The sequence below is a fragment of the Cryptotermes secundus genome, unplaced genomic scaffold (genome assembly GCF_002891405.2).
Source record: "Cryptotermes secundus unplaced genomic scaffold, Csec_1.0 scaffold214, whole genome shotgun sequence".
Taxonomy (NCBI): Eukaryota; Metazoa; Arthropoda; class Insecta; order Blattodea; family Kalotermitidae; genus Cryptotermes; species Cryptotermes secundus.
Genome location: NW_019743149.1, coordinates 240,861 through 266,995, shown reverse-complemented (window position 1 = coordinate 266,995; position 26,135 = coordinate 240,861). Strand labels below are relative to the sequence as shown.

At 42.0% G+C, this 26,135-nt stretch overlaps 1 protein-coding gene across 3 annotated transcripts; it reads left to right on the top strand.

Annotated features, from left to right (window-relative positions):
* Nucleotides 1-850: 850 nt before the first annotated feature.
* LOC111873793 (synaptic vesicle membrane protein VAT-1 homolog) lies at nt 851-25,486 on the top strand. 3 transcript variants are annotated; one of them, XM_033755211.1, is made up of 7 exons: nt 851-943; nt 11,563-11,632; nt 11,712-11,900; nt 12,276-12,486; nt 17,340-17,594; nt 23,578-23,825; nt 25,256-25,486. In XM_033755211.1, exons 1-7 carry the CDS (start codon nt 903-905, stop codon nt 25,334-25,336), a joined length of 1,095 nt encoding a protein of 364 aa, XP_033611102.1. In that variant the 5' UTR covers nt 851-902; the 3' UTR covers nt 25,337-25,486. The 3 variants fall into 3 exon arrangements, with proteins under 3 accessions (XP_033611102.1, XP_023724539.1, XP_033611103.1); XM_023868771.2 differs by lacking the exon at nt 851-943 and adding an exon at nt 1,050-1,372; XM_033755212.1 differs by lacking the exon at nt 851-943 and adding an exon at nt 3,198-3,302.
* The last annotated feature ends 649 nt before the right edge of the window (nt 25,487-26,135 follow it).

Genomic DNA, 26,135 nt, shown 5'->3' with positions numbered 1-26,135 from the left:
TCTTACTCTTCCAAAGCTTGCTAGTATCACGCTATTCCTGCTCATGCTCCAGTTTACACAAGATGGCTGAAGAAGAAAGACTTCCTGTAGAAGAACACGTAAAAATAGTGTTGTTCTTTACTGAAACAAGAAGCATTGTGGTCACACGAAGGCAGTTTAGTGCCTAATTTCAAACGTGATGGGTGCCTTCATTCAAAACAATTCATCCCATATACCGTTTTACAGGTTTTGTTATGGTGTGCAATATTTAAAGGTAAAACGTTCATGCGCTTAATTAATTAATTCACCACCCCATGAAGACATGAAGAGTGAAGGTATAGCGCGGCCGCGCCATAGCTCAAGCAGTTAGTCGCTGGCTTCCCACTGCGGTGGCCCGGGTTCGATCCCGGGTCTGGTCAGTGGGATTTGTGGTGGACAAAGTGGCGCTGGGGCAGGTTTTCTCCTAGTACTTCGGTTTCCCCTGCCAATCTTCATTCCACCAATTGCTCCACAATCGCCCTCGCTCGCAGCAGTAGTCTTAGTCCCACCCTACTAGCGCGCGCGCACACAAAAAAAGACGGTATAGCGCCACCATTCTTGGCCTCAGCACTAGATGGGAGTGCTCATCTCTACCCCCCAGGGAAAGTACCCCTTTTACACATTGTATAGGAGTCTGGTTGGGCCCATGTGGGCGCTATGGAAAAGAGAAGGTCTCTTTCCCCTGCTGGGAATCAAACCCCGATTCCTCGGCCATGGAGCCCGTATCTGGGCTCCATACTGTGCAATGCTAATTATGCTGTTTTGCACATTAGATTAGTTTTACAGTCGTTGTGCGAGGGCCGGTTTGTGTTCTCTTGTATCCACTATCAAGACTGGTTCCGAGATTGTGGTCGTGGCGGACAGACGTAGGGATACTGTGAATTATGTATACCGATGCGTGTAGATTGGCATCGGCCGTGTGGAGGTACGATACTTTGACTGTTTTTACTCTCAAATTTCTGTATTATACTGCGGCACTAAATCCATCTTGATTATCTTGATTGCCACAGCAGTGACATCTGAACGCAGGTGAACGCAAGGCCAGTAATAACTGACGTACGAGTTTGTTTCTGTGTGTGTAGCTTTTAACGTGTTTACTGCTGATCGTTGAAGCTTGAAAAAGAAAAATAGGTGGGAGTACTAAGAGGCACTACTTTTTATGTGGGGCAAACGAACATTTCCGAATTTGAAGACTTCCAGGCAGTGTCCGTTTGTCCTGTTTTGTAAACGTAGGCGGGAGACAAGTTAAAGAACTGGGAAGCGGACGTCGTTACTTGCAGGATAAAGAAGCTGAGAAAGAATTTACTGCTCTTGATCGGAATTCTGATATTAATACTGAGAGCGCTGCATTAAGGTGAGATTTTGTTTTGATATTAGGGTAACATTTTGAGGTTAGTACTGTGAGGGCTGCATGTGGAGCAGGCATTGCAACGTAGAATTTTGGAACTATATCAGCATTTGCTTTAGGATCGAGGAAACTCATGGAACATCTTGATGCTCATCAGAATACAGGCATCCGAAAGCTATTTCCTGCCCGTGTTGTTGCTTTCTTTTGAAATTCTTACAGATTTTTTTACAGAGGTTTGTTCGTGTTTGTACTTCGGGTGAATAACGAACAATTTTGAGGACGTGCAAGGGGATGGGACACGCGGTAGCGTAGTTGGTTGAGGTACTATGCTACAATTCGGAAGGTCGAAGGTTCGAGTCCCGATCAGGTGGATTTTTTTCTAGTTTACTTAATCCTTCCAGCCGCACTGCTGCCCTGGGTGGACTGTGTTTAACAGAACTGAGTACCAGGAATCTTCCTTGGGGGTAAAGGGCGGCGGGCGCCTAAGGCCGACTGTCTAAGAGAAAATGTGGGATCCTCGACGTCTCACAACCCTATGGGGCTTCACGGCCTGTTACAGGGACAGTTTAACCGTTTTTATTTTGCGTAGCCACTCGTTGGGCGACCACTTTCTAACCGATTTATTTGCTCTCTAGTAGCCACTCTCGGCACTGCCCCTCGTTGAGGATGCCACTTTTTATCCGCCCTTTTCTTTGTCTTCTTCCTCCCACTCACTCCTTATCCGTAGTTGAACGCCATGTGATCCCAAAACCACGCCGAAAATATCGGGAGTGGTGTGTGTATGGAAACAGGAATAATGTTTAAGGTGCGAGCATGGGGATTCCACTCAGGGCTTAACGGGCTTTGCTCCGACAAGAGAGGGTTCACCGAAGAGTCACTGGACCACACCCTAGTAGTGAAACGATGAAATTAATTTATTGTTAACAGCACTACACGATATTACACAAATCAGCCCTTTTAGGACCTAATGCTTGTTTCATCCATGTTCAGGTAAAGTTTTTCGACCGCGTGTGCTACTTTATTTTGGAACTCGCAAGTAGGGGACTTAAACTGGAGAACACAGTACGTCCTTTTCTTTTCTTGGGGTGGGGTGAGACAGTCCACTTTGTACGTAGGCCACTAATTGGCCTACTGTACCAGTCCCGGACGATAGATCACGAATGTGGATCAGTCGGTGGAATGAGAATTGGCAGTGGAAACCGAAGTACTCGGAGACAACCTGCCTCAGTGCCACTTTGTCTTCCACAAATCCCATATGACGACCTGGGATCGAACCCGGGTCGCCATTGGCGAATTTGGTAACAGTGGTCACTCCGCGTACGTCTAGAGGTATGTAGGATTTGATGATCTCACAGCGGTGGTTATGTAGAGTTCAGTATTCTGAGATATAGCGCCTTGTAGTCCGTTGAAAGTTAGCCGACATTTCGGAGGAACATTTCGCCTCCATTTTCAGGGTCGAATAAGCCAAGCAAGATACCAGCGTGAAAGCAGGTGGCAAGCACAGCTCTTGCTTGGTCTATTTGTCCATCCTGAAGATGGTGGCGACAGGTTCTTTCGAAATGTTTGTTGGCTTTCAACGGATTACATGGCGTTATATTCCAGAAGAGAGAACTCTTCTTCAAGAGATAGGAATCCTACTATAGTGTTTGTTTATTATAAAGGAAGAGCTCATCAATGTCTTAATTATTCCTTTCCTTCTGCCGAACGCACGTGCAGAGAGCACACTATAATTTTAAAGTTTCGTTTAGAATTTTGTTTTAGAGTGCTCGGATGCTAGGGTTGGCCACACTGGAGTCCCGTGAGCGTCCGAGAGTAGGCGGGTTTGTCAGGGGAAAGTCGGATGTATATTGAAAAGATGCTGAAGATTCTGAAAGCGCTAGAGGCACTGGATGGGATAGGTTGAAGACAGCATCGTAAGGCAGGCGTTTGAGGTTATGTAAGTGGATCAGTCATTCATTGCACAAACCGGAATCTTAACTTACCCAGTATTTGGCTGTGTTTCACAAGCTGATAGTAAGAATATTTATCAATCGTAATCCGTTTCACTTTGCCTTCCAAAGTTTGGTCCAGCGACCTAGTATGTGAGGAATTTTTGCTTACCAAGCTGGGTGTATGTGAAAACGTACTGAAGTCTGACATGTGAACTTTGCAGTGGCTCGCACTGGTGGAAGTAATATTGAAACTGGATTTACGGGAACAGATTGGGGGCGGGGGTGAGGGCTCGAAATATGAGTTCTTATATTTTAGAACAAATAATTACATCACTCACTCATGGAGCTGAGCCCTTCTTGAGAAGCCGCCAATTGTGCAGCTTCACAGCATTTTATGAAACCCGAAGGTTCATTACCATGTTCACAAGAGCCCTCCACCGGTCCCTATCCCGAGCGAGATCAATCCAATCCATTCCTCTAACATTCTGTCTATCTAAGATCCATTTTAATATTGTCCACCCACCTATGCCTTGGTATTCCCAATGGTCTCTTTCCATCTGGCTTTCCCACCAATATCCTATATGCATTCCTCTTCTCCCCCCATTCATGCTACATGCCCTGCCCATCTCATCCTTTACTTGCTCATTCTAATTGTTCTTGGAGAATAGTACTCCCTGTCACTTCACCTCACTTTGGTCCAAATATTCTCAACACCCTGTTCTCAAACACCCTCAGTCTATGTTCCTCCCTTGATGTCACAGTCAAAATTTCACACCCACACAGAACCACAGGCAAAATTATAGTTTTGTATATTCAGATTTTTATGTTTTTATACAGCAGATGAGAAGACAAAATGTTCTGCACTGAATGGTAGCAAGTGTTACCTGAGTTCAGTCTCTTAATTTCCTCCTGAATCAGGTTTTGACTTCTATCATTATTACAAAATATCTGAACTGTGCCACATTTTCAAAACATCTGTTTCCTATCTTTATGTCATGATTTTGCCCTGCATTTTGATGATGAGAGAGCAACATATACTTAGTTTTCTTTATGTTTACTTCTAGACCAACCTCCTTACTTGTGTCAAAGTTTGTGTTTTTCTTTATGGTATCTGTATTATCACCCTGTAGATTCACATCAGCATAGACCAACAGCTGATGTGTACCATTTAATTTCAGTTCCACCTGGTTTTCCCAGACCTTCCTAATGGCATATTCTGAAGCAAAGTTGAAAAGCAGTGGTGATAAAGCATTTCTTTGTTTTAGACCATTCTGGATAGGGAAATTATTAGACAAGTGAATTTGATTTGTTTCATTCTGGTCCATCACACTAACAATATAATGAAAAGTTAAATAGTTCCGTCCAGTATGACTAGTAAAGATTTTTCTTATTTCAGTTATTTATGCCCTTACATGTTTCGGTCTTCAGAGCTGTTCAGAGTGGAACAGCCGCTGTAGTTCTAAAGACTTTAGATTTTATACCCAATTGTATATTATTAATATTATATGTATACATTTTAACTTTCAGAACATATATTGTAATAGTAGCTTCCAACTGTATTGATGTAAAGGTGTCCCTCTGATGATGGTCTCTGAAGACCAAAACATGTAAGGGCATAAATAACTGAAATAAGAAAAATCTTTACGAGTCATTNAAGTGAATTTGATTTGTTTCATTCTGGTCCATCACACTAACAATATAATGAAAAGTTAAATAGTTCCGTCCAGTATGACTAGTAAAGATTTTTCTTATTTCAGTTATTTATGCCCTTACATGTTTCGGTCTTCAGAGCTGTTCAGAGTGGAACAGCCGCTGTAGTTCTAAAGACTTTAGATTTTATACCCAATTGTATATTATTAATATTATATGTATACATTTTAACTTTCAGAACATATATTGTAATAGTAGCTTCCAACTGTACTGATGTAAAGGTGTCCCTCTGATGATGGTCTCTGAAGACCAAAACATGTAAGGGCATAAATAACTGAAATAAGAAAAATCTTTACGAGTCATTCTGGACGGAACTATTTAACTTTTCATGATATTAGACAAATGTTTACCTATACAGACTTCACCATACATTTGTTTAAACACATTTTAATCAGCCTAACTAGTTTCATAGGTATCCCAAACTCTATCAGAATAATGTACAATACTTCCCTCCTGACTGAATCATAGGCTCTCTTGAAGTCTACTAATAGCTGATGTACTGTCTCATTGTACTCCCATTTTTTCTCCAGTATCTGGCGAATGCAAAAGACCTGGTCAATAGTCGATCTGTTACGTTCAGACCCACACTGATGATCCCCAAAAATTTCATTTATGTATGGACTTAACCTTGAGAGAAGAAGTATTGTATGAAGTTTATAGCAGTGATATCCCACAATAATTGCTACAATCAGTTTTATCACCCCTCTTGTGAACTGGTATAATTATAGACTCCTTCCACTAATCAGGCAATTTTTCCTTATTCCAAATACAGTTAATTAGCTTATGGATCTTAGAATTAAATATTTCACCTCATGCTTGAATAAGTTCTGCTGGAATTTTATCACTACCTGGTGATTTATACCTTATCAATTTTGCAATAGCAATTTCAACCTCAATAGGTCTAGGATCAGGTACTAACGGCTGTGCTCTATATATTTCTATCTGCCTAACATCACTGACCCTATGTACATTCAATAACTGAGAGAAGTAGTTCTTCCACCCATCCCGCCACGTCTTGGTCTTCCTATTGTTCTCTTTCCTTCTGGCTTTCCCACCAATATCCTATATGCATTCCTCTTCTTCCCCATTCGTGCTATATGCGCTGTCTGTCTCATCCTCCATGACTCAGTCATTCTAAATATACCGTATTTACGCATGTATAGGCCGCACATTTTTTGCCAAAAATTCAAGAGGAAAACTGGGGTGCGGCTTATATTCGAAATCACACTTCATTTAAAAAAAATATATTCATAATTAGTAATACAGGGTGTTCTACTCCTGAAATAATATTCCAAGAAAATTATTTTTTTTATAATTTCTGTCTGAAAATTGTGCTGCGGCCTATACACGCACGCGGCCTATACATGCGTAAATACGGTACGTACTTGGTGAAGCGTATAGGTTATGAAGCTCCAACCTCCTGTCACTTCATCGAAATTAAAAGATTCATAATGTTTCGTCTTACTACAGATTTATACGTTCTATCCGTGTGACACCGCTAAAGGTTTGTATTTGTTCAAAATTTCTAATTAACATGTTTGTAGATTTGTGTAATTTGGGCTTTCGGAGTGTACCGCATCATCGATCGCACACCGAAACTGTGGAACGGGTTCAGCACACACCATTGAACTCAGAGAGTTTATGTTACGCGTTGGATGAAGATTGGAGGAACCCAAGGACGAGAATGTTTTCGTAGAACTTTGCTGTCATTACAGCGCAATTTTCAGAGTGCGTCAAGTGCACTGGAAGCTGAACAAGCGCCTTTGCTATCTCCCACCTGCCCTCCCCCACCCATTATTACACTTTGCCATTTTGCCACGACTGGCGTACGTGCCTCCAGTCATCATGCAACAGATTTTGCGTTACTTAGAATTGCTGGCTGTTTTGGACTTTGTCCATCGTCCGGTATTCCAGGAAACTAGAGAACATAACGAAACGTCGTGTTCTGTTGCTTTTTAGAATACCGGACGATGGACGAAGTCCCAAAACCCAGTAATACCGAGTGTCGTACACCATTGTGAGAATGCTTTACAGCCAACTGCTGTGTTAACCTATCGCTCAGGCTGCCCTAGCGTGTATGTGGAAAATGCTCTGCTCGAATCTCGGTCGGGGCCCTGGCTGCGGTTTGCGCGGTTTCCTTCGGTCATTCCAGGCAAATACGAGGATGGTATATAACTTGATTAGCCGGTCACGGTAGCCGAGCGGTCTAAGGCATGCACTGTCTTCGCTCGCTCGGAAGCCGGGATCGTGGGTTCGAACCCCACTCAGGGCATGGATGTTTGTGTGCGTTTTTCTGTGTTTGTCTACAGGTAGAGGCCTTGCGACGAGCTAATCACTCGCCCAAGGAGTCCTACCGTATGTGTAAGATCTAGTAAACCGAAGTGAAACGGAGAGTTTCATGGAGGTAGGCCTAGGCCCAAATGAGAGTTCTAGCGCCAATGGAAAAAAAAAAATATATATACCTTGATTAGATCACAACCATTTCCTTTGAAGTTCATGAGCCATCCTACCAATCGATGCAACACACGGGAACACAAATTTTCCCGACTGCCACGCCGAGTGAATCCGATTTCGTCCGGCTGAGCCCCACGCTTGAACCATACGCGCGGCAATGAGGTGCCTGCAGCAAACTTCCTCTTGGCGATACGTAATTCTTTGGCATCAAGTCGCAGAGAGAAAAGGTGGTTTCCATATCAGGATTTTTATACATTCTTTACGAATTAAAAAAAGCGAACGTCCTTTATGGAGTCGGTCTCCCGATCCCACTATCGGCGCCTGAACCCCTGGACGGTTTGTTTTTATATGATAATAAACTCCGTCCTAAGTGCAACAGTATATTGTAGGTCTTTCGTCCTGCTTTCTTCTACACTACGTGTTTCGGCCGCAACAGAGTGCAACAGGATGCTTAAATATAATATTGTAAACTGTTTGTTTTTAATTCGATATCGATATCATGACAAAGCCTACTTTAGATAAAGCCATAAATTTCTCCATCTGTATCATAAGTCGTCGATCAAAGTTTAATACAATTCTGTATGAAGGATCTGTGTATAACGTTAGTATACTATTTTGATTTTTAGCCAAACTGAGAGGTAATAAACACCAAAGTACAGTATATAAATTATCTTTGCAACTTTACTAATCAATAAGCACTGTATGAAACGACACAGCCTTATTGTTTGTGCGACAGAAACTGTTGGAGTTCTGAATAGTACACAAATTGAACATAGGCACCATTTGTTACACGTACAATGTCCAAGTCCATCCATGTACAGTGCAGTATATGAACGTTAAGTGTTGCAGTACCGGCTTGAATGCCCGTCCGTATGTCGTTGATGTTGGCCACTGCAGTTTGGTACACAGTCTTTTACATATCCCTATAGGAAAAAAAATCACATGATGTGATGTCTGGTAATCTGTCTGGCCAAGAGATGGGACCAACACGGCCAATCCATCGGTTTCGGAAGTGCTGATTGAGAAATTAACACACGGTCAAACTTCGGCGTGCTGGTGGGCTGCCTTGCTGGCAGAACATGGAACGCTGCAGTTCCTGTGACTGGACAGACAAAGTTTTCCGGCATAATCATGTAGTTTCTGAGTGTCACAGTCGCCTCTTGCAGAGAAAACGAGTCCGATCAAACGACGGTGCAACAGGCCACAAGACGCATTGACTTTGGGGCTGTTTCTGATGTGCTCCACTGTACCATGTATGTGTTCTGATCCACAGATGCGCACCGTCTATTTGTTTACTTTCCCTGAAACGTGTAATGTATCCTCATCAGAAAACATGATTTTTCTCAGAAATTCAGTGTGTTTGTCCAGTTTATTAAACCTGGCCATACAGATTGGTCACGGGCTATCCTATCCATCCTATTATTGGCCTTCGCCAATTTGCAACTTCTAAGAATGCAGATGCCGGTCACGATAGCCAAGCGGTGTAAGGCATGTACTGTCTTCGCTCGCTTGGAAATCGGGATCGTGGGTTCGAATCCCACTCAGGGCATGGATGTTTAGTTTGTGTGTGTGCGTTTTTCTGTGTTTGTGTACAGGTAGTGGCCTTGCGACGAGCTGATCACTCGCCCAAGGAGTCCTGCCGTATGTGTAAGATCTAGAAAAACCGAAATGAAAGGAGAAATTAATGGAGGTTGGCCTAGGCCCATTGGGGCTGTAGTGCCAAGGAAACAAGAAAAGAGTGCAGATGCAAATGGTTTTGTAACAGCCCATGCACTTTGGAATGCGGCATTTGCAAGAAGTGCTGCAGCTGAAGTCGACTTAGGGGACTGAGGACAAAGGCCTCGCATATGCTTTCGACATTTTCATCAGGCTCCACTGGACGCCCTGCGCCTTTCTCACGCAAAACATGTATGTGTCCTTACAGTGTTTTCACAAAGTACATTTCGATTGTCTTGATACGTTGTTCTGGAACGTCTTTGGACCTGTGTATCCGACTTCTTTTCGATAAACCTCACCAAACACAGTTCCTTCTCCTGCGGGTTCGTGGCGACTGAGCCGAATACTCACAGTGGAACACAATTCAGGCTGCTACTGCAACAGCTGATGTTCACATGGCTGCAATGTAGACGGATGGAGCGAGAATATCGCTTGAGTATTATACGCATGACACATGGTCCCACGTTGGCCACGCCATAGTTCAAGCGGTTAGTTGCTGACTTCCTACCGCGGCGGCCCGGGTTCAAGCACAGGTCTGGTCATGCGGGATTTGTGGTGGACAAAGTGGCGCTGGGGCAGGTTTTCTCCGAGTATTTCGCGTTCCCCTGCCAATCTTCATTCCGCCAATTGCTCCTCAATCACCCTCACCTATCATCTGGGGCTGGTACAATAGGCCAGAAGTGGCCGCAGTACAGGGGACTTATTCCCACCCCACTAGCAATAAGAAAATCATCTGGGGCACGTACATTAGGCCAGAAGTGGCCGTAGTACGAAGTAGACTCAGTCTCACCCCACTAAAGAAAAAAATGGTCCTATGTTGAATATAAAGTCCTTATTCGCGAGTAAATTTGTAAAGACAGTTAATATACAACCTGCACATAAGGCCATGAACTATTCCATTCATCCCATAAACGGTTCCGAACATTTTGTCGTAATTCGATATTTTGTATTATTGTGCTATTGAAATGGATATTCTGTTCGTTTTATCGAACACATCTTCTATTTTTCTGAAATGTTATTTATAGACCGGCCCAAAGTGAGGCTTAATAAACTTTAGGGAACTATATTAGTTTTTTTTTCACTATGGAATACGCTTTTGCTGTAGGCAGAGCCATGAACTCCAAGGAGCAGGGTCCTGTTTAAGAAGCTAATGATATTTCTGTTGGACAGGAAAGTTCACGCCTTTTATAGAACCCGAAGGTTTATTCACATGTTCACCAGAACACACCACTGGCCTGTATCCTACTTGAGGTTGGTACCTTGCCTGGCTTATTCATGAACCCCAAACATAGAGGAATATTCTTCCGAAACGTCGGCTGACTTTCAACGGACTGCGCGGCGTTATATTTCAGAAGATTCATAACCACCGCAGGAGAACTTAAGATCCTACATGGAAAAGCTGTTCTTTATGAAAACATACAAAGTGGAGTAGGGGGTTTGCGATGAAATCTTTGCTAAGCTGAGCAGGCGCCATTATGTAAGTCTTGGAAGCCACTGCCTTAGGTATATACAGCGCTTGAGATATTACGGGAGATTTTTTTTTCGTGTGGGGTAAATATATTGTGAATGGGAAGATACTTTCCTAGATATATGTGCGAGGGAAGGAGGGTGATGCACTGTAACCAGAGCCCAGCATTTATTTGACTAACCCATACTTACCTACAAATCTTATTTCACTTAGTGGACTCGGCCAAATCCACCGTCCATTCTGTCGAGTATGGCCAGATCTAAAACATGGACATTCGGATATTAATTGAGACCATGAAGAGCTGTGCAAAGGAGTTCGAGATAGTCAGCTGGTGTCTCAAATTTTACTGTTTACTCCTTTAACCTAAATATAGAGGCAGTACCTTCCTCTGAAACGTCGGTAAACTTCTAAGTAACAACACATCGTAGATGAGGGTAATCACGGGACTGACACTAGTCTTCATGTCGTCTTGATAATCTGTTCACCTCAGTACATGTTCCCGCGATAGTTGGTTGACAGCAAAACAGTAGTTCGGGCCGCTTCTGGTTAATCAGCCGACTGATCGCCTCTCGATAATCGATTCGCTGCTGTACAGATTCTTGGGATAATCCGTTGACCGCTAACAGTTATTCCTGTTAATCAGGTGACTGATGGTTTTTCGACAATTTATTCACTGCAGTGTACATGCCTGCGATAATCTGTTGGAGTAGAACGATTCTATAGAGATTTGACTGTTCTCTTGCTGAAATCCACGTCTTTCAGACGCTTCAGACGGTAGTACCAGGATAATCCGTGACTTGAAACTTGAAACTTGTAGTCATCCTACAACTTCTCATTCAGCATCTGTGTTTGTTACAGCGTTAGTGAACCGAAGAAACAAAATGAACAGTAATCAGTCTTTATTTTGTATTCCCCAGAATGATGTCAGCAGGCGAGGAGGTGCGATCGGTCGTTTTGACTGGCTACGGCGGGTACGAGTGCCTGAAGGTGAGTAGCGAAAGTTTTCAGTGATGGGTGGCATAGGTGAAGGGTTTGGGAAATATGCACTGCTGATCTCTTTCTGCAGGTGAAGCCATGGCCTATCCAAGCGCTTGGGGCAGGTGATGTGCGGGTGGCCGTGGCGATATGTGGCGTGAATTTCTCAGACCTGTACACCCGTCAGGGTATGTTGCGGGAGCTACAGCCACCCCTTGTGCTGGGGACAGAATGCGTTGGGGAGGTGACAGCTGTGGGGGCTGCCGTAGCGCACATCAAGGTGAGCAGACCATTTACAGTGCTCTTTACAAGTGTTCCTTGTTATTTTGGCAGAGGAAATTGCCAACAGCTCTCCCAAGCACATCTGATACATGTGCTTTATCCTTTGGAGATACCAGATTTGAATTGTGACCAGAATCGGATGATGAAATAGGGTCATTTGCAAGGAAGAAAAGCATGAGCAGTCTGGAATTACCTTGCTTTAAACCATGTTCCAGTTGCAAAACACTGTAACATCAGGCAGGTCTCAACCAAAGTTTTTGTAAATTTCCAACCTGGCTATAGGAATCCTACAGGATAAGCCATGACGATCAGTTTTCTTGAATCTGTCTGCTCAGCATGCAAAGAAATCTAGGAATTCTCCTTCATTCTGTAGGTGGGGGACCATGTTCTCTGCTACAAGTTCACTGGAGGCCTATATCGAGATCATGTGGTAGTTGCTGCATCACACTGCTTTGTGCTGCCTCCTGGTATGAGCTATGAAGACAGTGCAGCCTTACCAGCCAACTACTTGACAGCATACTTCTGTGTGCACGACATCGGACACATGCGTGCTGGGCAGAGCATCTTCATATCATCCTGTGCAGGTACCTTCATCAACAAGTTATTTAGTTAGTACTTGATGTCAGTCACTTCTGGCCCACTTCTTTTGAGATGAAGAGTTTGTTTGAGCTAAAATCTTCTTGGGTGATCAGTTACTAGGAACAGTTTTATTCTATTTTCCTTATTTTGAAAATAATAAAAGTATGCTTAATGAGATTTAAACAGAGCTAAACATGAGGACCGTCCACTGAATTACTGTTGTGTCCATGTATAGTCAGGTTACGCACTGAGGCTGGTTGGTGAATGGCGGATCAGTGTCCAGGTTTAGTAACATGAAACCAGGTCTTCAGTGGGAGTAAGGACTGCTTGATCTGCCTGCTCTCCCATCATCCAACATTCCCATAAGGAGACTCCACATTGACTGACGTATTTATCAGTGACTTATGTTCACCTCCCATATCGTCCCTGATGAAGGAGACAGAGCAGGTCCCAAAAACATTGGTCTTTATCTCACACTTTAAATGGCTGATCATTAAAAAATATTTAATGCATTTATTCCGCATGAAAGCTTGAAATCTGCCTAAGGTTTTTGTTTCTTTGTTTTCTTCCATATGTGGTCTGACAATAAAGTTCACGAACTCACAACTATGTGCTTGCCATAGCAGTGGACAGAAACCTCAGTATGGTTTGATGACATTGGCATATCAGCATTTCACATCTCTGTTATTGTTGATCTATGGCAGTCTCTTTCTGAGTGGCATCTATTATTGACTGAGTGTGTTTTGGTGTGCCTTTGCGAGAATGTCAGGGCTCCTTGTTTAAATTGGCAAGAGTGGAAGCGAAATGAGAGAGATGTTAGTTTATGGGGATAATACTATGAAGAAAACAGCAGTTTACAAGTGGGTGACATGTTTTTCTGAGAGAAGAGGAAGTATCACTGACAAAGAGAGATCAGGATGGCCAGCAACAAACAGAACTGAAGAAAACATTGCAACAATTCGTGAAATGTGCCTGAGAGTTGTCGGCTGACTGTCAGGATCATAGCAGAGCAAATGAATATCAACAGAGAAGCAGTTAGGAAAATCCTAAGTGAAGATCTTGACATGACGAAGTTGTGTGCAAAAAGTAGCTCACTGAAGAACGCTGTCTGTGAGGGAGTTTTTAGCTAGTAAACAAATAACTGTGCTGGAACACCCTTGCTGTTCACCAGATCTAGCTCCAATGACGTTTTCTGTTCCCAAAGATAAAGGAAATACTGATATAGGATATTGGTGGGAGAGCCATAAGAAAGAGACCACTGGGAAGACCAAGGTGTAGGTGGGTGGACAATATTAAAATGGATCTTAGAGAGGTAGGATGGGATGGTATGGATTGGATTGATCTGGCTGAGGATAGGGACCAGTGGAGGGCTCTTGTAAACATGTAATGAACCTTCGTGTTCCATAAAATGCTGGGAAATTCTTGAGTAGCTGAAAATTTGGCTTGTCAAGAAGGGCTCAGTTCCATAAGTAAGTAAGTAAGTAAGTAAGTAAGGCATTTTGAAGACATTGATGACAACAGGAGTAATACAGCTGCAGCTGTGAAGGCCATTCCATAAAACCAGTTTTGAAATTATTTTGAAGGATACACTAGGTGCTGGCATTGGTGCATAGCTTTCCAAAGGGGAGCACTTTTAAGGTGACCACAGTGATATTCAGCAAAGAGGTATGTAGCACTTCTACCGCAACGAGTTCTATTTGGAGTAGGGCAGAACTACAATATTGTCATGAATTAGAGTGACTATAGATGGGGTGTAAATTGGTGAATGGATTTATTGACCACTTTAACACATGTCTCAGAACTACAAGTAATTACAGCGCCACCACTAATCTCCACAATTCATAAATTACCACAGCACCCACTAAACCTTTTTCAGCCTGCTGTGTCTTCACTAGCCATTCTAATGGTTGGGATTCTTCAGCATCATGTGGTCAAGTCCTCTCTTCCCAGGCTCCCTATTCAGAACTGACTTGGTTGCCCCAGTTATCTTCCTTATAACTCTGGCAGGGACCATGCAGAAGCTCACCGTTTCCAACTGTACCTCTGTTTTACCTACTGTTGGATTCTGACAATGGTGTATAACACACAGAGATATTGGATTTTCGGACTTTATCCATTGTCCTGGTTTAAGATAACTGTTGGTCCAGTGATTGAGGCTAGCTCTTTCTAAGGGACACAACAGAATAGGTGTTTTCCCTCACCTGAGGACGGAAACAGATCCAGTTTCCGAAATGTCATGTTTTTCTTAGTTATCTGTGTGTACCTCTGTTGTGCGTCTCTTCATTGCTGTGAGAACATGTTTACTGAGTTGTTGCCTAGAAATGGGTCTGGTATATTTGCCAGTCTCACAGTCATCGTGTAGTAATGGCTCTACATGCTACATTATGAAAGGGAAGAATAAAAACACTAACTGTAGTAATACCTGAGGAATCTCTCTCTTTAGTGAGCTTCAGACATTTTATTCTGTATTCTTTTGACAGGGTTCACACACTATCAGTTGTAGACTGAAAGGTAGACCATAATTTAGAAGCCATTTTATTGTGACAGTTGTGACCAGATCAGTCACATTGTCAGGACAGTGCCGTGAATCATGCCACATTCTTTGAAACCTGCCAGCATAGCATAATTAGTTATAAAAACAGTGAACACAGGGGGCTAGGGGCCTTTTGCCATTTACATTTTATCAGTGACTCACTGGGGCATCTTAGCAAACTGCTCTGCAAGGGAGAAATACTGGTAAGAGTACAGTGCCCAGGTGTCGCACAGAACCAAGAACCTTCTCACTGACTGATGAGTTATACTGAAGGGTGGATGAGTTTGCTGAGGATACATAGTAACTCTTGTCATAGTAAAATGACCTACCAAGGTATGTGGGTGATTGTGGTTTGAACCAGGTTGACTAATGCATTGTTAACGTATTGTCCCTTTTGCAAAATAAGGGACTCAGTAAGCTGGAGAGGTGAACAGAGAAATCATAGAAAGTCATCAATGTTAGTAGCAGAGCTCAGGTAAGCACTGGAGTTCCTGTGTAATTGTATTATGTATATAGTGTAATGTATTTGTTTACAGTGATACTAAATTATTTCAAGATCCTGTGATGTTCCTGACCTCACAGGCGGTAGAAAGTTGCTACTTCAAACCAACTTTTCTTGGACCTACTCTCTTTCATGGTAGCTGGGATAGTGCATTCAGTATAAGGGCTGGCTATGGGCTGGATGACTGAGGGGTCAGAGTTTGAGTCGTGGTAAGTGTGAGATGTTTATCCTCTCCACGTCCAGACCGGCTCCCCCCCCAGCCTTCAATGCAGTAGGTACTGAGAGCTCTTCCTGGGGGTGAAGTGAATGGGGCATGCAGCTGCAGGGGTCAAGAATAAGTGGATTATACATCCACTCCCCCACTACATCTTCATGGCATAGTGCATAATTAGTTAAGCACAGGGCTTTAATCTTACTCTCTCTCAGAGAATACTAACTGGGAAACAGTGAGTAAAATGAATATGCCCAGTTTTCTCGCAGCTCCTTCTCCCTTTTGGAGTGTGTCTGAAGTAAATCGAGTAAGTGAGGTGCTACCCAGTGTCAGTGCTTGCAGGACTTATTTCAGTCCCATGTACTGCCACAGCACTGTCTTTCTATAAAGTTATTGACAGTCATGGATTGTTTTGTAACAGCTCAGATGTTTGCTAGTCAACAAATATTAGAGAACAAATGTGAATACACTGGTTCAGTACATGAGTTATTCATAGATTTTAAGAAAACTTATGTTTCAGGTAAAGGAGAAGGTTTGTATAATATTTTAAATGCATTTGGAATATGCAAGCAAGTTATTTGCTGGTTATCTAGTAAAGTGTGTATGTGTGTAACTGTTGTTTTCTGGTTAAGAGTGGGTTAAAACAAGGAGAGGATTCATCCCCATCGCTTTTTAATTTTGCTCTAGAATGATACAGAGGTTGAGTTGCCAAAATTAAGTTCTTGTTTATGTTAATGATGTTTTATATTTGGAGAAAATGCAGATACTGAAACAATATCACAAAAATTGTACAAGCCACTGAGGAAGTTTGTATGGAAGAGAATGCAGATTAAATTAAATTAAATATATTCAAAATCATCAGAACAGTCATATTCATAATGTAATTGTACATAATAAGTAGTTAGAAAATATTCTAAAATATATCTTGGAACATTGCTAACATTGAGGAATGAGGCCCATGATGGAATCAGGAGAAAAATGGTTGTTGAAGTAGTTCACAACTTAATCGTCTCTCTAATTTCCAAGTTGCTTCAGATCATGTTTCGCGTTAATGTTGCATCTGTGTGAGTGAAGGGGGAACAGATATTACAGAGTCTAAAAATCATGTTTTCATAGAAATATCTGGATTTAAGAATGCTGAAATTTGCAGTTTAGAATATCACATAATGAGGAACTTTGTGACAGGTCAACTAATGTTATGGTGGTGTAAAATCAATGAGGATGAGATGGGCTGAGCTTGTGACTTAGATGGGAGAGGCAAAGATTTATGCAGTATTTTTGAATGGGAAACATTTTGGAACACATCAGATTGTAGGACCAGAAAAGAGATGGGAGGATAACATTAATGCCTTAGGGCGACATATGAGAGTGAGAGGTGGCTGGAACTGGCCTTATATCCTGTCCAATGGCACGTGTAAAGCCAGTTAGTGATCTCATAATTTTACCAGTGACAATCAGGTCTTAGTCTGGAATTTTAGTAAGAATGCAGGAAATGAAGTTAAAAAAGCTGCCTCCTTTACTTTTCTCAGAGATGTATTTTTTATTTGCTTAGAGTAGGCCTGAAATATATACTGTTCCAAAGAACTTAGGTGATTGTTAAGGTTGCTTTCAGGTGGAGTGGGATGGGCAGCCACCCAGCTTGCCTGCTCAGCAGGGGATGTTACCATCTTTGGTACTTGTAGCCCAGAGAAGCATGACGCAGTTCGAGAAAATGGTGTTACTCATCCACTGACCTATGATGGCTATGAACAGGAGCTACTGAAACATAGTCCTGATGGTGTAGACATCATCATTGACAACATGGCCAGCAGTGCCTTCACCATAAACCAGCGTCTGCTGAAACCTTTGGGACGGATCGTGGTCATTGGTGAGACACAAATAGGGAAATGGATTTAAAGAGGTTGTTTTCATTATTCAGAGATGTGGAAGAACAAGTAGGCAAAGGGATTTTGGTTATTGGTGACAAATAACAGGGAGAACAGAATCAAAGTAAATCTTCCACATTGATGAGGTGGAAACAGGTAAGTGTGTGTGAAAATAGGCTGTACCCATTAGTTTGATGGTGAGAGGAACAGGTATTCCAAAGGATTCTGCATATTAGTGAGATAAAACAAGAGGAAACTCTGCAAGTTTCTATCTTGCATCTGGGTGTGATTGACCTAAATCTTGGCTAGGGTACCAGCTATCCTGAGTGAGGTTTTTAATAGTTTTCCTCAGTCCCTCTATGCAAAATTGGTCATGCGGTAACATAGTTTGTTGAGGCACTATGCTTCAAGCCAGGAGGTTGCAAGTTCAATTCCTGATGAGGTCATGGGACTTTTCAGTTGACCTAATCCTTCCAGCTGCACTTTGGCCCTGGGGTCGAGTCAGCTTCTAACAGAAATGAGTACCAGGAATCTTCGTGGGGGACAAAGGGTGGTCAGTGCTTAAGGCTGACAACCTCACTGCGATCTGTGAGAATATATATATTGGCACATAGACCCATTGCAGGCAACAACTGCAGAACAATGAGGCAACTGCCATTGCTAGGCAACAGCTTCGTAAATGTGCATCAGTATTGGAGCCATTGCCAGATGGTGGCCCATGCACAACATGGAATTACTGCTGGAAGCGGTGTTTTCTATGTGGTCCACCCTAAGGCTATATCACTTGACTGACCAAGTTCAGTTCAATGAGTGAGTGCAGTGCAGATGAGTAAAGAGGATTGAAATGAGTCAGTTGATGAGCAGTTAGTTAGAGAACTTCTCTGGATCCGTCCTTGTAAGCTGTTGCTGTGAGAAGCTGGTGGCTGAGGCCGAGGATAGTTTTGGAATCCAGAGAAAGCAGAACATCTGCTATTGGAAGCCACTAACAAGTAATGACTAGTGGAGACTGTAACAGACACATACAGACAGTCTGTGTGTGACAGTGATTTGTGAAGTATAGTCACGGGTTGTGTGTTAACCTTTAAATGCCGGACTTCTGAAATGGTGGTAAGCTTGAGCTGGCCGGAGTTTATTTAAATGCCCGCTGCTGGTGCGCATTTAAATGCCCGTCGGTACTGTGCATTTAAATGTCCATTTCTGTTAGTGCGCCTAAACAATTTTAAGCATTGTGTTTAAAAATGCTGTATCTAGCTCAATTTTTGTGATAAATGAATGGAATTAATTTTGTTTATATCAGCAAAGAACATACTGTCGCATATTATAACGGAAGATTTGAAATTTTTTATACAAATTATACTCCATTTTCAATTTTTTGCCTTTTAATTTTGATGCGTACTGCAAAAATGATTTCTCAGTTCTTCACAGAGTTGTTCTGCATTACAAATTCATTTCTGTTTGTAACACTTGACAAATTTTAGCAGTCCCTGATGTCATAAAACAGATGGAAGCAATAAAATCATTTGGTCTTCTGCTAGCACTGCTTACACTCTTCGGATTTCCGAATCTTTTGACTGAAGGTCAGAAGAATGAAAGAATGGCTATTCAAGAGAAAGCTAGAGGGGTCCCTTCTTCAGTGCTAAGACCTTCCGTTATAGCTGCAAAAGCTTATTGCCCTTTCTATGGGCCTGAACAGACAGCTGCATCGCGGCTGAGATTCAGAGTTCGGTCTGTTTTCTGTGCGTGCTTAGTGAAATCGAATACTGTAGTTTTATTTCAGCCTATATATACATCAAGCAGATAACAACAAAAAAGGTATGTACATCGAATTTTACTATATATTTTAACACAATCTGCAGAATCTGCAATAAAATTACTGGCTCGTGGATGAGTTTGGGCATAACTCATACGTATACTCTTTTTGTTGTTGTTCACTTAGGTATCATTTTAATTTTTCTATTATGGCTTTACTCAAGTCTGTCTGGTAATTACTAAATTTAAAAATAAATATTTAGGACTGTGCATTCGCTTCTGCTAGTGGCGTGTGCGCGCGCCTCCCCTAGTGGAGTTTAAATGCCCGACTGGCCAAAACGGGGTACTTTGGCCACAACGAGCTTACTCATCACTGGCACAAATGGGGCACTTCGGCACTTAAAGGTTAAAGTGTTCAATGAATCCATTTACCAATCCAAATACCATCTGTAGTCACTAACATGTGACAACTGGTGTCAGAAGTGCAGTCATATTGGAGCTTCCTGCACATCATTGAGTCACTTAGGCAGAGGTGTCAGACTCTCCTCTAACCTAGTTTTGCCATGGATACTCTGATTATGAATATAATCAACAAACATATGGCCCAACACATTACAAATGAAATGTACCTCGTTTACAGCAGATATTGGAAATTCTGACTGTTTTTATGAGGAGGATGGCCAAACCCCACACTGATTTCATCATGACAGGGAGGAAAGAATCAAAAGTGTGAGTTCTCAGTAAGTAGAAGTTACATTAAATTGTTACTGGATTTGAATATTGTTTAAAGTTCCTCAGATCTATTCAGGGGACCAGAGTTTCAAGTTTCAAGTATTTACAGAGATGCTAGGAATGCATGTGGGACAGTAGATATCATTTGCAGCATGTGTTGTAATTTGAGAAAGATTGATTTATAATGCATTAGGCTGTAGCTTTGTTGATTTTTCAGTGTCAATCATCATGGCACGGCTGAACGGGAGGGATGCCTGACATTTATCCCTGAGTGGCTCAATGATTTACAGGAAACTGTTAGGTGACTGCAGTGTGTTTCATGCAGTGAAGTTGTTCAATTGAGAAATAGTTTTAGGTTCCTTAGTTCGGAAAGTTCCAATCCTTGTGCAATATCGCTTGAGCTTCTCCACAGCCCTCATTTCACAGCTGGAATTTTGGTGTCTGCACAGTCCATGGCCAACCTGCATTCATGTGTGCCGTAGCCATGACACATTTTGCCTCATGGAGACACTGCTTCCATTGCTGAAAAAACATTTGTGTTAAGATAATATGGACCAAGATAACATAACATGTATTCCTGTGCAGCAATACCAACGTCGTTATAACATGTACNACTGAGGGTTAAGAGCATGCTGCAGTATTCATTCTTTGTTTATATATTCCATGATCATTCAATCCATTGACCCTTCTGGTGCACTGTATGTCTTCAGTATACCTAACAGCTCACTATGTATTGTATTATTGACAACACTGCTGAGAAATGCCATCTCATTTGATGGCGACATGTATCTTAACACATTGCCAACCGGTTGTTTAAATATTTAAATCACCCTGGGGACCGGGGTTTTTAAGCCTAGCACCCTAACTTGTGCACTGTTCACTTTAAAAATTAATATAAAATCTCCTAATTAATTTTATGAACTAAAATTTTTGGAGAACACTTACCAGAGCTCCTAGAAGTGCTTGTGCATGTGATATCTCTGGAAACATTCCCCATTATGAAGAGGCATCACGCAGAATTTGCAGATGTATGCAATATTTGGGGTGCCCTGTGGCCCCTGTCAATGTCACTTTCACTGAGTCTGGCCTCGATATCAGAAGACGAAGCAGTTGGCAAATCTGATAGCTCATCGGAGAACAAATCTAATATTTCTTGTTCTCCGAGAGAACGCTTCACCTGCAACTGCTTTTGTCTCTGATCCATGTTGCACTGCTAACTTCCTGGTTCATACGTGGAAGCTTGGACTCCAACAAAGGCTTTTTTCTTTAGGGTGTGACAGGAAATGAGCCTGATCATGTTACTGGCTAAGCTAGCAAACATTCCCGAGGTCAACTACTCGTACGCAGTAGTTATGATGCAACGTGGCCACACAGCGAGATATAGTCAGTTGCAACATAACGCGTCAGAAAAGGGCCAGTTGGCCCGCCTGGTCCGCAATTCTATAGAAATGTAGAGGGCCAATTGGCCCCTCCGGTCCTGAATGTGTTAAAAACTGTTTTGGGGCATAAATTGTGCATTTTTTTAAACCAAGTCTTGCCCTTCAGTGATCATGGTGGATGATTTGCAACACCCACCATCTCATTTGTCGCTATATCAGAAGGTAACATATTGTCATGTGTAGGGTGGTACGCACGATGAAAATGACAGGTTCCAGTTCAGATGATTGGATTTATTAGCACTTTGGTTACGGCTTCTCTTAATTACGGTCAATACAGCACTATTGCTGATTTACACACTTTACAGTTCACCGTTGTACATGCACTAGGATTCTCCATCTTCACTAGTCGTCTCCTGGCAATAGATCTCAACACTGAAACTAGCATTTCAAGACACTGTGATGTTGTCTTGCCATTTCATGTTCAGTTTTGTGTTTCCATTCATTTTATACATTAGGTGAATATTTTAAATACAAGACGAATTAAACCTTTTATAATGCTCTTTATATAGTACGTTGTATATTTTAATTAATTATAATCAGATATTTATATATATATTTAGGCTATGAACTTAATAAGGTATCACTGTCAAGTTGATGAGTCTATATGCTTGTTAAATTACTGAATTATTTATAATGGTTGTTTCTTTTATGAATGTAGTTGTAAGGTCACTGGTTCTGTGTTTAAAACTAATGTATGCATACGAGATACGTCAGTAAAGTTCGCGAACTCACCAACCTGTGCTTGCCATGGCAGGAATGGACAGAAACCCCAGTATGGTTTAATGATGTTGGATTAACAGCTTTTCACAGCTGTGTTGTTGATCTGTGGCAGTCCCTTTCTGAGTGGAGTCTGTTATTGTGTGTGTTTTGTTGTACCATCGCGAGAATGTCTGAGCTTGAATTAAAACAACAAACAAACATTAAATTTCCTGTTAAACTTGGCAAGAATGGAAGCGAAATCAGATAGATGTTAGTGCGAGTTTACGGGGATAATGCTATGAAAAAAACGGCAGTTTACAAGTGGGTGACACGTTTTTCAGAGGGAAGAGAAAGTGTCACTGACAGAGAGATCAGGATGGCCAGCAATGAGCAGAACTGAAGAAAATATTGCAAAAGTTTGTCAAATTGTATGTGAAAATCATCAGCTGACTGTCAGTAGCATAGCATAGCAAGTGAACGTTGACAGAGAAGCAGGAAAATCTTAACTGAAGATCTTGACATGAGGAAGGTGTGTGCAAAATTGGTCCTAAACGAACTCACTGAAGAACGTTGTCTGTGAGGGAGTTTTTAGCTAGTGAAGGCCATTCCACAAAACCACTTCCGAAATTGTTTTGAAGGGTGGACAAGGCGCTGGCATCAGTGCATAGCTTCCCAGGGATAGTACTTGGAAGGTGATGGCAGTGATATTCAGCAGTGAGGTACGTAGCACTTTTACAGCGATAAGTTCGCGAACTTTATTGTCAGACAACTTATGTGACATGTTCTATATCTGATGGCTTTGTTAGCCAGTAAGGATCAATAGAATTAAAATAAAGATACAGATATAGAGCTTATGCTCGAATTTTATTTCATCTTTTATGTCAAAAATTTTTGTAAATGTGAGATTTATCATTGAAATTATCCAGTTTTGGGCTACCACAGTGATGTGCTTTTGGGCATTGACATACTGCATGAATGTAAATTCTGTAGTAGGTCATGAACAAGTGAGAAGTCTTTTGTGTCAGCGTATTACATCTGTTCTGTGAGTACTGATAATATTTTGATGTGGATGTATGAAGTATAATACATGTACAGGATGCAGTTTCTGATTGCCTATTTGTGCAAGTTATTCGTGGGAGTTGATATTAATTGTCAGCCTTGATGTATCATTCAGTAATATATAGGACTGCAAAGGAATATGGGGTGACAAGGAAAATGAATAGTACGAAAGGTTATGTAACTAATGGTAAGTTAACGTGTGGTATTCACGCCTCATTTTTGTGAAAAATTTTCCCACAAGTCAGCTAAAGATTAAGAGCTAACTCTCTGATGAATGAAAATAATACTTATTCTTGTGCTGTTGCAGGCGCAAACAGTATGGTGACTGATAGTCAGAAGTTTGGGTGGTGGAGTTTTCTGCGGCTATGGTGGAGCACAAAAAATGTCAGTGCTAGGGACCTCATTATGCAGAACCGTGTAGTGGCAGGTCTGCACCTTGGCCTGCTGATGGAGAGGCAGCCCAACACCATTCAATCAGCCATGAGCCACTTGTTCCAGTTGTATGAGCAGGGGAAAATCAAGCCACACATTGATTCCATATGGCCATTCGATAAGGTTAATTCCTCACTTGGATAGGAAGTGTTAACGTATATCTAAAAAGAAAGACTCCTTGCCTGGAATTTGGCATGTGGGGTTTAAATGTAGAGCAGTCTTTGCACGTTTTGTGTTGATGAGTGTAGCACTGGGGCAGAGTATTCTTTAGTTTTCCCCACATGAATAATTGGTTTACTGGTGTCATAGCAGTGCCCATGATGATCACTGCCTTCTGGTATGTGATGCCATGTAGTCTGGAAGTTCATTACTGTTTTCAAGGAACCTGCTGTTGTGCCCATTTTCTTAGTTATTAAGTATAATTTTTGTAAGATTTGAAGCTTAGGTTAAAATGCCAGACAGCTGGCCGGAAGGCAAGGAGACAGAGCCGCGGCTGTCTCTTCGCATTCCTTGTCAGTCGATCAAATTGTCTTTAGAGAAGACTGTTTACGCATCAGTGGAAAGGCCCGGTCAAGTTTCGCTTCGCGCAACAAGGCATGTCCGGCAAGTTGCCAACCTCAGGGATTTCGCGCGTGCAGCTTTCGCGACTTGGGGGGAAAAAAGTTGAATCCTGGAATTGGGCAAAAAACAGGCCGTTTCAGGCACTCTGTTTCTAGCAGTTGCAAGAAACGGACGAGTGAAGCAAAGTGTGCCTGTGGAAAACCTTGGGATGGCGCCAGTGTTTTTCATGTGCATCACGTTCAGTGCAAGTGAGTACTTGCCTGTGGTCGGGTCACTGATTGCTTATTAGAACTTCTGGTTTAAATTATTTTGGTTGGTTAATGTGTTCTTAGAATAGAGTTGTACAAGTGGTTTATTTGATTATATATTCCCTTTTTGTTCTTGTTTTGAGAACTCGAGTTTTTTGTGACCCTCCCAGTGAAGCATGTTTTCCACAGCATAGGTTAAGTGATATCCATGGACGTCCGATAGGGGGTGAGTACAGTAAGTGCCCCCTATCCGGGCACAACACTGCTGCTCCTGTCTTCAGGACACTGATCTGGCAGGCTGCAGTGTCAGATCCCAAAACACAGTGATCTTCATAGTCACTGCTATGAGAACCTCAAATCTCAGATATAGTGTATCGAACGTTTCTGGTAATGTAGTGAGTAAGGTCATAATTAGAAAATCACCAGATTCTGTTTCTAGCTTATGATGGGAAGCAAAACTGCCACAGTGGAGATTTCATTGATGACATGACACTTATCATAACATTGCCTACTGGAGGTGTGACATACCCATAAAGAATGCTGTTCTGTTCTGCAGACTCAGTACCTTTAAAATCAAATTGAGCTATGTTCCAGCTTCTCGGCACAGGACAGGAAGTAACCAAATGTATGCACTGGGTTCTAATGTTGTACAGCCTCAAGCTTTAATTTGGATCTGCTGGTAGATTCTGTATTACTAGAGAATGTCTTGCTTGCTACCAAAACTTCCTGAACTGTTTGTTGCAGGTTGTAGAGGCCATGAGGCTGCTGGCCGAACGGAAGAATGTGGGAAAAGTGCTGCTGAGAGTTGAGACAGCAGACAAGTAGTGGAGTGTTATTATGTTCCACATGTTGGGGGATGTGCTTCTTTGATATTGGCTTGAGAATCCATAAGACAGATATGTAGAAAACTCAGTTTGTACATTTATACTGTAAAGATAATTTGAAACATAAATTTTGATTGTAATGTCTCATTTATATATCCTACATTGAGAACTCTCTCAACCCCTGTGTCCCCTAGGCCAATGTCCTGTCAATCACTTTTTACAAAATTTCACGCATAGTATAGTTAAAAGTAAATGGCTTCCAGGAATTTCCCATTTGGTGAGATAACTGAGAGATGCATGTTCTTTGTTTTGAAGAAGAGGTAAAAGGTAATGCTATCCCTGTAGCAAGCCGTGGAGGCCCACAGGGTGAGACATTGAGGTTCTCACATTTTCTAGACAATTGGCACACGAATGGCGGTGAGGTTGTCAGCTTTACATGCTGACGGGCCATCCTTTACCCCCCAGGAATATTCANTTTGAAACATAAATTTTGATTGTAATGTCTCATTTATATATCCTACATTGAGAACTCTCTCAACCCCTGTGTCCCCTAGGCCAATGTCCTGTCAATCACTTTTTACAAAATTTCACGCATAGTATAGTTAAAAGTAAATGGCTTCTGAGAATTTCCCATTTGGTGAGATAACTGAGAGATGCATGTTCTTTGTTCTGAAGAAGAGGTAAAAGGTAATGCTATCCCTGTAGCAAGCCGTGGAGGCCCACAGGGTGAGACATCGAGGTTCTCACATTTTCTAGACAATTGGCACACAAATGGCGGTGAGGTCAGCTTTACATGCTGA

Excerpts from the sequence above, each read along its gene's own strand:
- LOC111873793 (XM_033755211.1), top strand. The coding sequence starts at position 903 with ATGTATACCGATGCGTGTAGATTGGCATCGGCCGTGTGGAG. Across the intron at positions 944-11,562 it reads TTGGCATCGGCCGTGTGGAG|AATGATGTCAGCAGGCGAGG; the intron begins GTACGATACTTT and ends TGTATTCCCCAG. Across the intron at positions 23,826-25,255 it reads CCATATGGCCATTCGATAAG|GTTGTAGAGGCCATGAGGCT; the intron begins GTTAATTCCTCA and ends TGTTTGTTGCAG.